At 39.9% G+C, this 18401-nt stretch overlaps 1 protein-coding gene across 3 annotated transcripts in view; it reads right to left on the bottom strand.

Moving 5' to 3' along the window:
* The window catches only part of atat1 (alpha tubulin acetyltransferase 1), a 33898-nt gene extending 16201 nt beyond the window's left edge, over nt 1–17697 (bottom strand). Inside the window, exons 1-9 of one of the 3 annotated variants that reach the window (XM_062969582.1) lie at nt 17447–17697; nt 12814–12874; nt 11744–11835; nt 8778–8838; nt 6568–6681; nt 4782–4883; nt 4405–4450; nt 2698–2769; nt 1873–2092 (exon numbers count right to left, since the gene is read on the bottom strand). In XM_062969582.1, the coding sequence (XP_062825652.1) occupies nt 1873–2092; nt 2698–2769; nt 4405–4450; nt 4782–4883; nt 6568–6681; nt 8778–8838; nt 11744–11835; nt 12814–12874; nt 17447–17556 (878 nt within the window). In that variant the 5' untranslated portion in view covers nt 17557–17697. The remainder of the gene's footprint in view (nt 1–1872; nt 2093–2697; nt 2770–4404; nt 4451–4781; nt 4884–6567; nt 6682–8777; nt 8839–11743; nt 11836–12813; nt 12875–17446) is intronic. The other 2 variants (XM_008105606.3, XM_008105608.3) reach the window with 2 other exon arrangements.
* Nucleotides 17698–18401: the final 704 nt, after the last annotated feature.

Genomic DNA, 18401 nt, shown 5'->3' on the forward strand with positions numbered 1-18401 from the left:
TGCTACGTTGGAGTGGATAAATATTTGGTGGATTTTGGAATGGCACTTTTATGGCTCTCTTATGATTGCTATGAATTGTGAGAGAAATGGCTGATTCAGAAAGACAGCTTTTATGTTTCCAAATAGAGAAACCATTTAAGGAAAGTGGGCTCAGGTATGACTCTGTCCAACCTGTTTGGTGACACATTCATGCAGCAGAAAAGGGCCCGACTTATGAGAACTGCTCACCAAATGCAGCTGGTGAAAAACAAAAACATCAATGGATGCCTTTTGGAAGAAACCTTCAAGTGATCTCCAGAAAGTGAGATCAAAAGATGTCTAGTCAACATGCATAAGCAAAAGAGAACACACTTGTCTTTAACCAAGGGCTGAAAATCTTTATTATGACAGAAAACACAAAGAGGAATGCATATGAACAAAAGCTGAGTCAAAGCAGATGTAATTTAGGACTGAGATAAGCAGCCAAAAGGTTAGAGGGAGAAGCAATCTTTAGCAAAAGATTTTAAGAAAAAAATGATGGTGCATGGAAACATTTCTCAAAATAAAAATCAGATTATCAGGAGACAAAATTAAAGAGAGTAGAAATGTAACATGGTAAAAACCAAAATCATGCTGCAGGGATGTTAGATGTATAAGCCCCATTCCACACAGCTGAATAAAATCCCACATTATCTGCTTTCAACTGGAATACATGGCAGTGTGAACTCAGATAACCCAGTTCAAAGCAGATATTGTGAGATTTTCTGCCTTGATATTCTGAGTTATATGGCTGTGTGGAAGGGCCCAGAGATAGACTTACCAGGAATAAGCGCATTAGCCAAATGGGTGACTTGGTTTTCATGTTAGCGTGTATGTACTAAACACTCTGAAAATCAGTACATGTTATCTCTGTGATCCATGATCAGCATTCCCTCTGAGTGGGGATCAAGATTTATTATTCAACCCTGTCTGGAACTACATTGGGGTTAAAGAGACTAGCCACTAAATTATCCCCTGTTTAGATGGGCTGCCCACTGCCACCATCCAACCATCTAAGTTCTGGAATGCTAGGCAGATTCTACCTAGCATCCCAGACACTCGGGTGATCTTGAAAAAACTCAAAATGTTGTGATAAGAGCAGATGCCAGCTTTCTAAAAAAAAAAAATCAAGCTACTTTGATTTTTCTTACTTTATCTCATCTATTCTAAGTAAGATTCCAGATTTTTAGATGCAAAGATATGCTTAACAATGCCTCTTGTAATGCCAGAAGACAGAAGTCAAATCTAGGATATCATCTTGAGTGATTTTATCAAGATGGAGGATTAAATGTCTGATGCAGCTCAACCTCCACATCTTGACTAGCAAAGCATCATTCTAAACATAATACTGCAAGACCTCTGTATCCACAGGAGATACATTCCCAGCCATACTGCAGTTATGTGAACACTTAGAATTATTTCACTTTTGGTCCCAATGTAACACTGCAATGGAAGACCCAGAGATTCCTAAAGAAATATTGTCTATAGAAATGTGCTGAGCCCTTCAATACAGGTCTATGGTAACTTCCATAGAAAGTAAAATGAGATCCCCACACTTGAAGAATTGACTTTTGCAAATTTGATTATTCGTGGATTTAATTAGTATGTTCTCTCTAGGACAATTTATAGAGGCTGCAGAATCCAGCCTTTCTTCTGCAGGATCTGAATTGCCTGGATGCAGAACTAAGCACCAGGTACATTCTTTGAAATGGCATACTCTGGAGTTCCTTGGGAAACAACTCCCTGCTAGTGTTTTGGTTATGTGGTCCTTAAGGAATAAATGCTTCCCCAAAGTGGACAAATACAGTATTCTTTCCCAGCTAAGCGCAGGGTTCTGCACATGCCTTTCCATACCTGGTTCTCCGCCTCTGTGAAACTGAATCACAGGGCTCCCCATTCATCAGATGCTGGGCGGTCGAGTGCGGAGGGCAGAGGCGCAGGTTCTTCAGCAGCTCCTGTTCATTGAGAAAAGGCTTGAGGCATCCCCTCACCGGGGAGTTCCCTACACTGCTGGAGCGGATCATTGAATGAGACTGGTTGAAGGGCCATGGCGGTTCAACCTCTTCCTTCAGGACTACAACGGAATGGGGATAAAGCAATTTAAAAAACAGAGAAAAAGCAATTAAAAAGATAAGTCCTTCCAGGTCTCTCTAGGTAATCTGGACTATAGCCCACATAATCCCCAGCCATCACACCTATTATGCTGATTAGGTATTATGGGAGTGATAGTCCAACACATCTAGACATGAGATTGTAAGTAAGCCTGTCATATTTAGAAAAGCTAGAGAGAGAAATTGGTTATTTTTCTTCTAATGTAAACACTTTTAAAATCCAAAGCAGGATCATTACGTAGGGATGCATTTACATTGCAGTCTAACACCACTTTAAGTGCTCTGGCTCAACACTACTGAATCCTGGGAGCAGTAGTTTTCCAAGATGTTTAGCCTTCTCTGCCAAAGAGCTTGGGTGTCTCACCAAATGAAAACTCCCATGATTCTACAGCACTGTGCAAGAGCAGTTAGGGTAATGTCATGTCTCATCAAGAAAACTGCACTGTTTTCTCCAACTCTGCAATAGTATCTCCTCCATTCAAAGATCAATTCTCCAACTTCACTCTCCAAGAGAATTATTTAAATCCGTTTAACAATATAGAAGAAGTATCACTTATAAATCTCTTACACTCTCGGTCTGACAGGGAGTATGGTTTGATCTCCCCCTCATGACGTTTTGGAGGCATCTTTCTCATTGGAGCTGTGGGGAGAAAGTAAGGTAAGTTATTAAACTAACAAAGGAATGCCTCCTGAGATGTCGACCATTTTTAGGAGTTGATATTTTATGAACATAGTTGCTTCTAGACATCTAAAGCTTCTACTATGAAAAAAGTTCTAAATTATCTGGATATATGAGTAGATAAATGAGCTAACTGATGTAGAAGTGGAAAGCATGATTTCATGGATGAGGTATGCATGCACTAGAAACACAAAATCTTTAGACAAAACTAACATTTTGTTGTTGAAAGAATACCTTAAATACAGATAGCTTATTCGACAAATTCCAAAACCAATTTACATTTTGTTGTGTGCCTTCAAGTCATTTCTGAAGTACGATGATTCTAAGTTGACCTTATCATGGGATTTTCTGGCTAAGAATGTGTGAGTTTTCATAGTGCAAACATATTATTAGATAGAGAAACTTCACTGATCAATCATGTTTAACTAGCATAATGCCACACTTTTTCCATATACCTAACCCAAACACAGGCATTTTAGGTATGGAGGGCCAGCTTTACTTAGTACTTGGATGGGAAACCACTAATGATTACCAGGTGCTATAGACTAGGGCTTCTTAAACATTTTCTATCTTAGAAATTTTGACACAACCCCAAGTATATATGTACATAAATAAAATAGGTATAATAAAATCAAACTTTTACTAATAATAAATCTGTATTTGCAAGGCTTGCTAAACAGTCTAATTTTCCTTTTCATAAAATACAGCTGAAGCAAGTCCATTGTTACTAACAGATTTTTGTAAAGTCTAGGTGACATTCAGAAAACATTTACTGTTGCCAAATTTTTTGTGACCCCAATATTAAACCAAGAGGACCCCATTTGGGGCTGAGACCCACAGTTTAAGAAGAAGTGTTGTAGGCTACATTTCAGAGGAAGGAAGTGGCAAAACCACTCTGAGTATTGTTTGCCTCAGGAAATCCTATGAAATTTATGGGGAAGCCACCTGATGGCAAATGGATTTAAGGATTTTCCTGGAAAGATTCATTCAGAGAAGGCTTGCTATTACCTTCTTCTCAAGCAGAAAGACTGTGATTTATACCCAAATCAGCCACTCAGTTTCATCTGAGTGGAGATTCAAACCATGTTCTCTTGAAATCTCAGTCCAATATTTATTTATACTGAAATTACTGAATCTTCAAAAATAAGGAAGCCTGTGGTGGCAGGGATAATTTTTATTATTTATTTTATTACAACAATGACAGAAAATAAGAATAAAGGTCTATGAAAAATGAGCACCCTATACTTGTTTTTATGTTCCTAGACATTTAACATGACACACACTGCTTTCTATTAATAAGAGCACTATGAGTATGTCTTTAAAATTTAAAACAAAAAGGGCGATGCTGTGTGTTTCATGAGACAACAGTTTACTTCTCAAACCTCAACTTTATTTAGTTAAAGACAAAACAAGTGTTTGTTGTTCTATCTGATTAAGATAGGTCAACTGCAGCCCTTAAGACGTTCTCGGACTTCATCTCCCAAAATTCATGCTGGTTAGTCAATGGGAGCTTCAGTTGACTGGGAAGATGGTATCCAATACAGAATTACATGAATGGGTATAATCAGGCAGGGAGTATTTATGGCACTGACTCACCACGCTGGTAACTGAAAAAGCCCTGGAAAACCACAAAGTTGTTCACCTGAAAAAAGAGAAATGCTTTTCAATATAACCAACTAAAGCAAACATGTTCTATACCACTAAACATATTTAGAGACCCTTATATAGCAAAGGAAACAGCATTCTGACCCCACCCCCAAAATTGGTCTAGATTTACTTTAGCCTGGGCAAAAAACACAACTTTCCAGAGAAGAAGACTCCAGGTTTAATGCATATGAAGCATTTATTTGGCTTTCAGAAGACAGAGGTATTGCTGGATTTCCTTGTGCCCCAGAGAGCAATTCCATAGAGGCTACCGTAAATGATAAAATTGTATAGCAAAAAGAAGCCTATTGATTGTAGGGAGGACTCACTTGAGGGATAGTGTCACTGAGACAATAGTGTTTCCGGAGGAAGGATAGCAATTTGTCTGAGGGTCGGTCGATTGCCAACTGGTGGGGTTCTACTCGTTCCCGCTGGGGAGAAGGAAAAAGGGGAAGAAATTCATATAAACCTGTTTCAACCCAGGGATGAAATACAGAATTTCCCTTTACAGTTAGAAAGGAAAAGAGTAGGAAATCTTCACCCGGATAGCAAAGCAGGAGAATTTAAACTGAGGCAGGAGAGAAATGAGTCAAAAGATATGATCCAGAGATTTTAGATTCCTAACTCAATTAACTGGCATTCAGAAATAACCAACTGGATCTAGATTCCTCCTTCCGCTATCCTGAAAAATTGGAAGTTCAATGTTGAACTCAAGAAGAGAGAATGAAATAACAGATGTTCTCTTGAAAATAATCATTTCCAGAGCTCATTACATCATTTCTATGAGTCCTCTCCATGAGAGAAGAAAGTTGCTTGGACTGAAATGAGTGTTCCAATTGCCCAAATCACCTTTTTGCCCTTATGACCTTAATTCAAGGGAGTTGTGCATTCATCAGTATGAAAAACAGCTCTGTCCATCAAAGGTGAACTTTGTAGCTGTCTAGATATTGCTAGCAGGCTGTTGAACCCAGAAAAGCAACAAGCAGCCCTATCAAAACCACTTGGCTGTCTTTTCTTCTCTTAATAAAGGAAAGGCTTGAGCTAATTTCTTCACTTGAAAAGATAATCATGCTAATGTAAAGACATTAGGAAAACAGGAAACCTGCATTCCAGAGGAAGAGACTCAATCAAAGAAGCCAAGGCCCTGAGTCTGCAGGAGTTGGGCAGGGCAGTTGAGAACAGGATGACTTGAAGCCCCTCATTCATGGAATCATCATGAGTACAATTTGACTTGAAAACAGTAAACAGCACAGCTCCAACTAGAGTAGACCTGTTCAGTCAACTGCCGAAAGGTGAGTCAACACATAGCTAACAATCAATTTAATCACTCTACTCTTATCAAGACCAAAATAGCATTTAGATCTTGGTAACTCTGAGGGATTTGTTCATAGAAACGTGTTTATCTCATTGTTCTATACATAGAGCAAAAAATGAGTTCGTTAAGAGAAAAATTGAAAGAATCAATATAACAAAAAGCAGTAGCAGCTATTATTTAGGTGAAAGTAGAGACACAGTTAGCCTATGAAACAATCCATAGTGCAAAGAAGCCCCGGCAACGAGAGCTTCCACCAACATCATCCACATCAAGCAACCTAACTTGAATAAACAAGTGATTGCTAAAGAACAAACCATGCCAACTGCATATACCTTCAGCATGCCAGAAGTAGTTTGAATAGCTATATGGCCATGAGAAACATTACCACAACTACACTACATGAGAGCCTTCGCTTCAGTTTAGGAACAAGATCTCAATACAATTAACATTGAATAATAAATTCCCAAAGAGATAACATCTGATCCAGAATATACTCTGTGGAGAGACTTTATTTAAAGCCCACAGTCTAACTCAGGAATGCCCCTCCAGATGTTGCTGAACTGCAGTTCCCAGTAGTCCCCAGCAAGCACAAACAATGATGAGATATGTTAAGAATTGCACTATAATCACATCTGGAAGGCCAAATGATCTCTACCCCTGACCTAAGCTATCCTTGGGATCAAGAAAGAAGTCTCCTTACAAATATGGTTATATGTTGAAGGATGTTTTCCATGGGGTAAGATTTAAATGCAGTATCTCAACCACATCAGGATATCACATAGAAGGACTTGATGCTGTACCTGTAACATGTAATGGAAGAGCTCCTTGCCATAGCCATGTCTCTGCAGAGACTCGTGTATGTAAAAGTCCAGTACACACAGAGGCTCAACTTCATTATGAGCTCCATTGCGATCCTAAAAGAAAACAGTAAAGAAAAAAGTAAAACTAAACATATAACTTAAAAGCTATGGATTATGCTGACTACAAGGTAACTGTTGTTCAAAGAGGTAACTATTCCAAACTTTGTGTAACAGGCTACAAAGTGAGCCAAAAGCTCAAATCTGTGAGCCACCTAATAATTTGCATAATAGTTTTATTCCATTTTGGAGACAATCCAGACCCTCAAGCCTCTTTGCCAGAGGTAAGAGTAGATCGACTGAAATTAATGGGATTTTTAAGTTACTTTATTTCAACATGTCAAATCCTAGTACTAAATAGACGTAAACCAAGTTCATACACTTGTTGCAATTCCTTGAGATACATTCAGTCCCCAGTTTACCCAGAACATGGAATCAACAACCAATGCAACTCCTCCATGCTATCAAACCATTACAGGTTGAATATTCAAAACGTTTCAAAATCCAAAATAGCCTACAAAAATGGCTGAGAGAGTGACACTTTTGCTTTCTGATGGTTCAGTGTAGACAAACTACAAAACTATTAAAAGTATTGTGTAAAATTTACCTTCAGAATGTTAGCCTAAGGTGTGAACCTCCTGTTTAGACTTGGGTCTCATCTCTAAGATCTTTCATTACATATATATGTAAATATTTCAAAATATCCCAAAATTGCAAAACACTTTTGGTACCAAGCATTTCAGATAAAGGTTACTGAACCTATTGTAAAGGTGTGTGATGTGGCAGGGAGGAATCTTTTTTATCCCACCACACACAGTTACCACCAATTATAAAGATGTCTTGATGATGATGTTAATTACATTATTATGTGTTTAATTATCTTCGCTGCCACCAAATAGAGGAGATGTTAGGCAGATGGCACTTATTCTTTTTATGCTTTCTTTATTTACTTCAGAAGGTGATGTTACTTAACTTAGAATATGATACAGAGACTTAGATGGATTAAAAATCAAAACAAGTTTATTGCATGCACAGAGCTTAGTGGTTTCAATAACTTCTTAAAGGCACTTAGATTAACGGTTACAAATAGATGTGAGTTGTTACAACTTTCAAAATATTTCTTTCTCCAAAACTAACTAGAACCTGATCCTCTTGGATCCACTGGGATTAACTTCCCCTAATCCACAGCCTCTATAAATAACCCTAAACAAGTCACCTAACTTGCTTAGTCTGGCCTAATAGAGGTCTGCCTCCTTGGTTTCCTTATACTTGGAACCAGTCTGTTCCGTGACTAGAAATCACAGGCTAAACTGGGCTTTCAAACATTCCCTCTTCTCTTCTCCAAACGGCGGTTGGCTCCGCCCCCGTTGTCATGGTAACCTGTCTCACCATGCTGAGCTGGTAACCTGTCTCACCATGCTGAGCTGGTCACCCTCTGGCATCATCAGCTCTAATACTTACCATTTTAAACTTAACTAAACCTGACTGTTTAAACAAAATCAAATAAACATGTCATCCATAAATTAAAACATCACACTTCTTTACACCTATATTATAAGAGATCTGCTTTCCTTTTACCTATTCCATGTGTACATCTCATACTCCTGCAGAATTGTCACAGAAAAATCAGTTGTTGTTTCTGTCAGTGTGTTACTACCAGCATGGTTTTTGCTAGTATATTAAGTGTTCTGTTCAGAGAGGTGACTATCTACAGTAGGGGTGGACAACTATGGGCCCCCAACTACAATTTCTATAATTCCCCATTGCCTATTTCAGCTAGAGCAGATGGAAGTTGTAGGCAGCAGCACAAGGAGACTACAACTGCCAATTTCTGGTCTACAATAACTTTACTCATTTTCAAGTCCTTACATACATTGGCATAGGGTGATGGGAATGACAGTCCAACACACAGATAGGGCCTAAGTTAAGGGAGGGGTGGTCCACACTTTAATTAGATTCTTTTCTAAAGAAACTACACATTTTTCTCATACAAATACTTTAGCTAAGTGGCAAGAGGAAATGCAAAATTGATTTTTTCAAAATCACCGCTAGTCCCTAAATACTGATAGTACCAACAGACATCCTGGGTTTAGTTTTAAAAACAAGCATGACAGGTATAAGCTCGTAAAAGTTAATTGTTCAAGAAAACTTACCAGTACAAAGAGTTTTTTGTATCCGACTTTGAGGAAGCCAATGATAATTCCTTTTCCAACCCTGGGAGGGATGAAGGGAGAGAAACATATAACACATTAGTAAGGGTGCATGAGAAGTGACTTCACTGCATATATGTTTACAAGTCTTGATCATTTTAGAAAAATGAGTAAAATTAGTGGTGAATAGAACTGAGACAAGGGAGGGGTTCAAGACGAACAGATTACAAACTAAAGCTGGAGCATGCAATTTGTGGCTCTCCAGATGTTGCTTGGACTGGAACTCCTATACGATTTAGGCTGCTTAGTTAGTGTTAGAGGAGTTCCAATACAACAACAGTGGAAGTTGTCCATTGTTGAACTGAAGGTCGCTGTTGTTATGTGCGTTCAAGTCGCTCCTGACTTAAAACAGTATTAAGGTGAAACTATCACTGGGTTTTCCTGACATTATTTTTCTTCAAGGTTGAGAAATTGTGACTAGCCGAAGGTTATCCAGTAGGTTTCCATGGGGGTTTGAATGCTAGACTCCCAGATTTCTAGTCCAATACCCAAGCCCTACACCATGCTGGCTCTGAAGGTTAGGTAAGTACAAATACATCAAAACAATTTCTTTTTCACCAGTGTCAAGACTACAATATCTTTTTAACTATGCAGATAAGTTTCTATGCTCTATCCATTTTCTCATAGACACACTGAGTTTGGAATGTCATGCTAATGGAAAAATTAACTGAAAGAGTTAAAAAAAATAGAGATAACAAAGACAGTTCAAAATTATATATAACATAGTAGCCGAGTATTAGTTATGAACATAAACTTGCCAGTCTTTTCTCTCCCCCATTCTGATATGTTCATATTTTGAGATACTTTATTATAGTCACTGTTATAATGTAGATTAGAAACTATTTTAGCTAAACAGTTATGAATCATAAACCGAATACACATTGTTATACTGGATATCAGATACATGGTTTGTTGGTTATGTTTGCTTCTGTAAAACGCTTAAAATAAAACATTCTCTCAGCCTCAGAAAAAAAAACACGATGGGGTTGCCATCAGTCAGAAATTATTTGAAGGCACATAACAATGTGTAACGGCAAAAATTTTCCTCCTTCTTAGAAGTTCTTTTTTTCTGCTGGTGAAAGGAGCCAAGCTAGAATAATTGGTTTGCAACTAATCAGCTTCAAATACTCTATATATATATATATATATATTTCGAGGTTGGGGGGCCTGTAGTTTTGTTGTTTTGTCGGTTGCCGTGATGCCATCACTCTTTTTTTTTTATATATATATATATATATATATAAAAAAGAGTGATGGCATCACGGCAACCGACAAAACAACAAAACTACAGGCCCCCCAACCTCGAAATTTGACAACACAACCCATCATCCACGCCTCTAGGTTGATACAACAAAAAGAATAGAAAAATAAAGTCCTAATTAGAGGGAGAGGAATAATTGCTTTTATCCAATTGCTGCCAGTTAGAAGGCTAAGCTCCTCCAACTTGGTCTCCTAGCAACCCAATAAAAAATAATAAAAAACACTAAAAATAATTAAAAACACTAAAAGATTAATACAATAAAATACTATAATAACAGAAAATAACTAAAAATAATACAAGAAAATAATAAAATATAATAAATAAAAAGATAACTTACAATAAAATTAATTAAAAAATACAAATAACGTCAAATAAAAATTACACAACAATTTTTAACCAATACCACCACCACTTTGCCACAGCAAAGCGTGGCCGGGCACAGCTAGTTCATTCTGGAAAATGAATATTTCAAAGATTTTCCATATCTTAAGAGGTTCCCAGAAAAACACTGTGGTCAACCAGACTGTCCAGGGCAGTGGTTCTCAACCTGTGGGTCCCCAGAAGTTTTTTTTGCCATCAACTCCCAGAAATCCTAACTGCTGGTAAACTGGCTGGAATTTCTGAGCGTTGTAGGCCAAAACATCTGGGGACCCACAAGTTGAGAACCACTGGTTCTAGGGGTACATCTACACTGTAGACACAAGCACTCTTTCACAAAGGAGGTTAAAAAAAACCTTGTATAACCACAACTCCCAGGATTCCATAGCATTGTGCTATGTAAGTTAAAATGATGTCAAACTGCATTAATACTACAGTGTACATGCCCCCTCGAGCTCCTCTGTCTACATTATCACACCAGGACTTTAAAGTAAGGACCCCCACAATTGTGCCGCCTGCTAAATTTTGGGGAATTTAGTTTGGGAAGGCTAGGACCTCCCTAGCGAAGAATTCAAAAGGCTGCTCCCTAAAGTACATTTCTCAGAATTCTGCAGGTGGTAGAAATCTGGAGTTGCCAACTTTAAAGCTCTGGTGTGATAACATCAATAGTGTGATCTAGAACAGGAAAGTTCTTCCCAACTGTATGTGAAGATGCTCCCTGTGGAAAGAATTTAAACTGCAGTCCTACACAGGCAATCCCAAGTTACAAACATCTGACTTACAAACAACTCATAGTTAAGAATGGGGGCGAAACAACAGGAAGTGAGAGAAATCTACTCCCCAGAAGGGAAATCCACTCCTGGAAGAGTTATTATGGGGAAAAGATGTCTCACTGAAACTTTCTCACCAATCCTTGTTTCCACAACAAGCCAGCTTTTCTGAAATCCAGTTATCACAGGGACAGAAAGTGAGGTGATATATTCTGAACAGGTGCACAGACAGCAAAACAAACACCATAGGGGTGTTAACCCTTTCCAATGCTATCTAAAGCTTTTATATTGGCTGGAGTTTCACTTTAAAAATGTACCTGTTCCAACTTACAAACAAATTCAACTTAAGAACAAACTTACAGAACTGATCTTGTTCATAACTTGGGGGTTGCATGTACATGGTTTTCTAACAGTTCATAGCCGTCTACCCAATATGACTTAAATAGGTATGCCTAGGGCTCTACCAAAAAGGGCCCAATCTCTCTTGCACTCACACTCACGTTTTGGCTTCACTGTCCTTCAGGATGTAGAGAACATGGCGGTTGGTTTGCATTCGGGAGGTGCTGGTGATTGGAGTTGGCAGATTCTGGGCCTGAAACCAAGAAAATTCCATTTTCAGACAACCCAATGATGGAAAAAGAAACTTAGGGGAAACCTACAATGTAGAATTAATGCAGCTTGACTCCATTTTAACTGCTATGGAATGCTATGGAATCCTGGGATTGTAGTTTGGTGAGGCACCAACCCTCTATCAGAGAAGATTACAGAGCTCCTAAAACTATGAGTCTTATGATTCCATAGGTTTGAGCCATGGCAGTGAAACTGGGGGTAAAACTGCATTAATTCTACCGTGTAGAGCTATACCCCTGGAAGGGTAATCAGACAAATTGATACCTGAACAGGACCTTAACATTATTTGAAAAGATTCCATCACTTATTTTTGCCCCCTCTGGAGAAAGAGCATCACTATATACAACTCCCAGGCCAAATATAGTCTATTCAATTCTTGGCACCCTGCTACAGATTCAAAAAAATCTATGTTTCTGCAGGATTTCTAGGACCTTAAACATAAGGAAGCTGTACAACACCAGGTAAGTGGAATGCAATTTTGTAGGCCACAAATGGACTACAGCATCATTATCAGAAGCCTGGTGTACCTTTATTGAGTATCCTGTTCAGTGATATTTGACAGACCAAGCTGTCGCGAAGGTTCATATATATCTCCTTTGTTTTCTCAATATGGCAGAGATGGCACTTACTCTCTCCTGATTTTATAGTCGGCAGACAGAGATAGAGAGCTGAGTCAGAGACAGAGCTTGACGTATTTACGAAGCATGTCCAGAACTCAGATGTTAAGAGTGCAAACCGACCGCAGAATCCTGCTGGATAGAATGATACTAACCCCCTGCCAACTGCTCCTCTTGGATTTCCTTGAGGATGACCAAGGCTTTTTCAGAAAAAGAAAACTGGCTTCACATATTATTCTAAAGCTTAGATCTTCAAGCTGTCCCCCATTTACAAAGCAGGCATCATCTATTTCCTAGCCTTCCTTATATAAACACTGATTTACCTTGGCAGAGGCTTTGCCCATCTCATCTATAACTGTCATCAGCTGCTGCTGCAGGTCCATTCTGCCAACAAAGTAAACCAAACGGTTAAGAGCTGAAAGTAGACACTAGAATAGTACAATAGAAGGTGTTTGAATTTCCAGAGAAGGAAAAAAATTGGCACAATGGAGGCATGATCAAAAAAGAAAAATACTAGGGCAATTTCCTAAAGGCAAACATACACATGCTTTCCAAGTATCAAGGGCATTTCACCAAACAGTTAAGTGTTCTAGAGCTAATGAATATAATGATATGCTAACTATGCTCAAATGATCCCTAATTGAGCAGTAGTAGAAGCATACAGCATTATCCTACAAATATTTAGCTAGGTATAGCTTCAGAATTCTATTATGTTTACAGGCAGTCCCCAAATTATAAACAAGATAGGTTTGTCCTTAAGTTGAATCTGTATGTAACTTGGGGACTGCCTGTATCATTCTTAAAGGTCACTTTTCAAGCTTTGCTCCCATAAAAATGTATATGAGATTTAAGTCCTAGAATACTCTTCCATCAGAGTTACAGATTCAACCACCAGATTGCCTTTTCTGAAATACAAGAAGCTACCTACCTTATGCAGAGGAAAATCATTGGTGTAGTCTCCTCCCCTGGAGGTTTTTAAGCAGAGGCTGGATGGCCATCTGTTGGGACTACATTGTGTTTTCCTGCATGGGCTCTTCCAACCCTATGATTCTATGGTCCAAACCATGCTGCCAACACTAACTGGGCAGCCATGGCTCTCTGGGGGTTTCAGGCATGATTCTTTCCTAGGAGGCTGGCTGTAGTTGTAAACTCAGGATGTATCTACACTGTATAATTAATGCAGTTTGACACCACTTCAGCTACCATGGCTCGATGCTATGGAATCCTGGAAGTTGTAGTTTCGCAAGATCTCCAGCCTTCTTTGCCAAAGAGAGTTGGTGCCCCACTAAACCACAACTCCTAGTATTCCACAGCAATTAAAGCAATGTCAAAGTGCACTCATTCCACAGTTTTGATGCACCAAGTGTAGATTAAGTAGAAATCCTGGACCAACTTCAAGAGAGACTTTAGTCTTCATTTCTTTTGTTAACGCAACATGAGTTTATTGAAACTTGAGCTTTTGACAAATAATAGAATCATTTAACAGATAGGTGTACAATTGCAATTTGTCCTGTTTTCAGTGATGTGAGCCACTTTAAGTCTGGTTGAGATAAGTGGGATATAACCTAATAAATATAATAATAGCAGCAGATGAAGTGTTGTATGTGTATAGTTTTCTTTATGTATTGTTCTTATCTATGCATCAAAATGCAATGTTTTTCCTTTTATAATGTACCATAAAATATTATATTAATTTAAAAAAATGAAGAAATAATTCCCATTGTGAGGGCAGAGCTTCTAAGCAACTTTTTATTTAACCATTCTATGTTTAATTACATTTTAATGTTTATATGCTGTAGGTTTGATACTGTCCTTTGTAGTTTTTAGTGTTGTGAGATGCTTTAGGTTTTGTCATGAGAAGGAAGCGGGCTGGAAGGGCCTCATATTAAATACATAATAATAACAACAACAACAACAACAAAATCCCTCCTAAAATAGTTGTGTATATGCTTTGGGTCCAACCTATCTTCAAGATTGCATCTCCTTCTATGAACTGACATGGGCATTGAGATATGCTGAGAAAGCCCTTCTCTCGGTCCCACCACCGTCTCAAGTACGGTTGGTGGGGACGAGAGACAGGGTCTTCGTGGTGGTAGCTCCCTGGCTCTGAAATACCCTCCCTAAAGAAATTAGATTAGCCCCCAGTCTTCAAGTCTTTCGAGCAAGTTTAAAAACAGACAAGGCCTTTGACCTTGTGTAATCTATAGTCAGGTCGATGATCCACCAATTATGTCACTTTGCACTTTGATTTGTTACTGCAGATATCCAGCTTTATTTGCAGGTTCTACTGCTTTTTAGGATATTTTATAATTTTTACAATTTTTACAATTTTCTTACCTGGGATTTCATGTGTGTTGTTATTTTTATACTTCTGTCACTGTGTATATACTTATATATATATTGTTGTCTATATGAGGCACTTGGAGCCTTCGGTGGCGCAGTGGATTCGACACAGTGAATCGCAGCGCTCTCTGGACCATCCTCCAAAAAATCGGGTGCCCTGACAAATTTGTGAACATCCTGCAGCTCCATGATGACATGATGGCAACAGTCTTGGACAGCAACGGCTCCCAAAGTGACCCATTTAAGGTGGAATGAGGTGTCAAGCAGGGATGTGTTATTGCCCCTACCTTATTTTCCATCTTCATCGCTATGATACTTCATCTTGTTGATGGGAAGCTTCCCACCGGTGTGGAAATCATCTATCGGACAGATGGCAAGCTATTTAACCTCAGCAGACTGCGAGCCAAAACCAAGGTCACCACAACATCTTTTACAGAACTCCAATATGCCGATGACAACGTAGTCTGTGCACACTCAGAAGAAGACCTACAAGCTACTCTAAACACCTTCGCAGAAGCATACGAGAAGCTCGGCCTCTCATTGAACATCGAGAAAACCAAAGTGCTCTTCCAACAGGCACCAGCTAATCCCTCTGCGATGCCAGGAATACAGCTTAATGGTGTCACATTAGAAAACATGGACTATTTCCGCTACCTTGGCAGCCACCTCTCCACAAAAGTCAACATTGACACTGAAATACAACACTGCCTGAGCTCTGCGAGCGCAGCATTTTTCCGAATGAAGCAGAGAGTGTTTGATGACCAGGACATCCGTAGAGAGACCAAGGTGCTTGTTTACAAAGCCATTGTCCTCCCAACCCTGCTCTAGGCCTGCGAAACGTGGACTGTCTACAGACGTCACACCAAACTCCTGGAGCGTTTCCATCAGCGTTGCCTCAGGAAAATCCTGCAAATCTCTTGGGAAGACAGGCGGACAAATGTCAGCGTGCTGGAAGAAGCAAAGACCACCAGCATTGAAGCAATGCTCCTACACCATCAACTCCGCTAGACTGGCCACGTTGTCCGAATGCCCGATCACCGTCTCCCAAAGCAGCTACTCTACTCCGAACTCAAGAACGGGAAAGGTAATGTTGGTGGGCAGGAAAAGAGATTTAAAGATGGGCTTAAAGCCAACCTTAAAAACTGTGGCATAGACACTGAGAACTGGGAAGCCCTGGCCCTTGAGCACTCTGATTGGAGGTCAGCTGTGACCAGCAGTGCTGCAGAGTTCGAAGAGGTACGAATGGAGGGCTTAAAGGAGAAACCTACCAAGAGGAAGGAGCGTCAAGCCAACCCTAACCGAGACCGCCTTCCACCTGGAAACCGATGTCCTCATTGCGGGAGAACATGCAGATCAAGAATAGGTCTCTTCAGTCATCTGCAGACACACCCCAAGACCCTATTAACTGGAGGACCATCATCCTCGGCCTACGAGGGATCGCCTAAGTAAGTAAGTAAGGAAGGATTAAACCCTTGTCATGGCAGGACTGCTGACCTGAAGGTTGCCACTTCAAATCCGGGGAGAGCGCGGATGAGTTCCACAAGGCTAGTAAAACATCAAAACATCAGTCCCCTGGGCAACGTCCTTGCAGATGGCCAATTCTCTCACACCAGAGGGGACTTGTAGTTTCTCAAGTTGCTTCTGACACACACACAAACAAAACAATGTGGGAGTGCTTCTGTGAGCTGCCTCAAGTCCCTTCGGGGAAATGTTGGTGGGGTATAAATAAGTTTACTATTATTATTATTTATTGTATTATTTTATATTATTTTCAATTCATTATTTATTATATAATTTTAGTATATTTATTATTATGTATTTAATAGGAGGCTGAAAGAGGCTCATTTCATTGCATATTTATTATTTTATATTATGTTAATAGATAATTTTCAATTATATGTATTATTATGTATTTAATAAGGGGCTGAAGAAGGCTCATTTCATTGTGTATTTATTATATATTAATATTTTATATATAGTTTTGAATTCATTATTTATTATATTAGGTATTTGATAAGAGGCTGAAAGAGGCTCATTTCATTGTGTATTTATTAATATTTTATAATTTATTATCATTTTCAATTTATTATATTTTATTATATTATGTATTTAATAAAATGCTGAAAGAGGCTCATTTCACTGTATATTTATTAATATTATAGTATAATAATATTTTATTATATTATAATTATTGTTTTCAATTCATTATCATTTTATTTTATTATGTTAATATATTATTATGTATTTGATAAGAGGCTCATTCAGGACAAGAGAAAGGAACTATTCCTACTCTGAGGGCGGGGCTCTCGGCCAGCCCTTTATAGCCCCGCCCACTACCCGTCATACCCTGGGGCCATCAACGGCCAAAAAGAAACAGCCGTTACCCAGCATGCCTTGCGCACCCTCGCCTAGGGACAATAGATGGGCGTGTCACCAATGAGGACAAAGGCCTGGCTGGCGCAGCGGCGCGAGCCCCAGGAGGGAGAGGGTTCGATTTTCCAGCGTGCTCCGGGACAATGGGCAAGGGGCTAATTTGCCTACCTCGCTTTGATTTGGAGGAGCGCTATCAATCAAAGGCGAAGAGGGAGGCGGCCCCTCCGTTGCCATGGTTACCTGTGGGCGGCGGACAGGCCGGCTCCCCTTCGCCCCGAGGGCTGCAATCGCTGGTCCACTGTCGTGATCCGCTCCCCAAAGAGGACGTCCACGTCGAAGGGGAACTCCATGTTCCCGGCATCCGGGTCCTTTGCTTTTCCCCTCTCTTCGGTCGCGAAGACTTCTTCCGCCTAAACAACGCAAGAGGAGTGTCTGTCAGCCTCTAGGCTGGCTATACGGTAGCGGCGGCGACCATGATGATGACGCAATACGCACGGCCACGCCCTTAGCAACGCGGCCTGCTCTCGGCGGTGGCTTCTCGCGCCTTGGCAACGGGCACTCTTACAGCCCACTTGGGACTGTGAGAATTGTGGTTTATTCCCAAAGCTCTCTGACTGATAACGTTCTCTGAATTCCATGGGAGGTTTGTTGTTTATTCGTTCAGTCGCTTCCGACCCTTCCTCACCTCATGGACCAGACCACGCCAGAGCTCCCTGTCAGCCGTCGCCACCCCCAGCTCCTTCAAGGTCAAGCCAGTCACTTCAAGAATACCATGCATCCATATTGCCCTTGGTCGGCCTCTTCCTTTTTGTTCCATCCCCCCTCCCCCATTTTCCCCCCATTTACCATGGGAGGTAGCCATGGCAATCAAGGTGAAATATAGCACCACAACAAGGGGTGTGTGTGCGCTTGCTTGCTTGCACAGTATAGAATTAAAGCAGTTTGATACCACTTTAAATGCCATGGCTCAATGCTATGGAGTCATGGAAATTGCCATTTCACGAGCTTTCTCTGCCAAAGAGTGTGGGTGCTATACTAAACCATAACTCTCAGAATGGGAGTTAAAATGATGTAAAATTGCATTGATTCTCCAATGTAGATCAGGCCTGGGCAGACTTGGGCCCTCCAGGTGTTTTGGACTTCAACTCCCACAATTTCTAACAGCTAGGCTAGGCTGTTAGGAATTGTGAGAATT

This window comes from Anolis carolinensis, chromosome 2 (assembly GCF_035594765.1).
Source record: "Anolis carolinensis isolate JA03-04 chromosome 2, rAnoCar3.1.pri, whole genome shotgun sequence".
Lineage (NCBI taxonomy): Eukaryota > Metazoa > Chordata > Lepidosauria > Squamata > Dactyloidae > Anolis > Anolis carolinensis.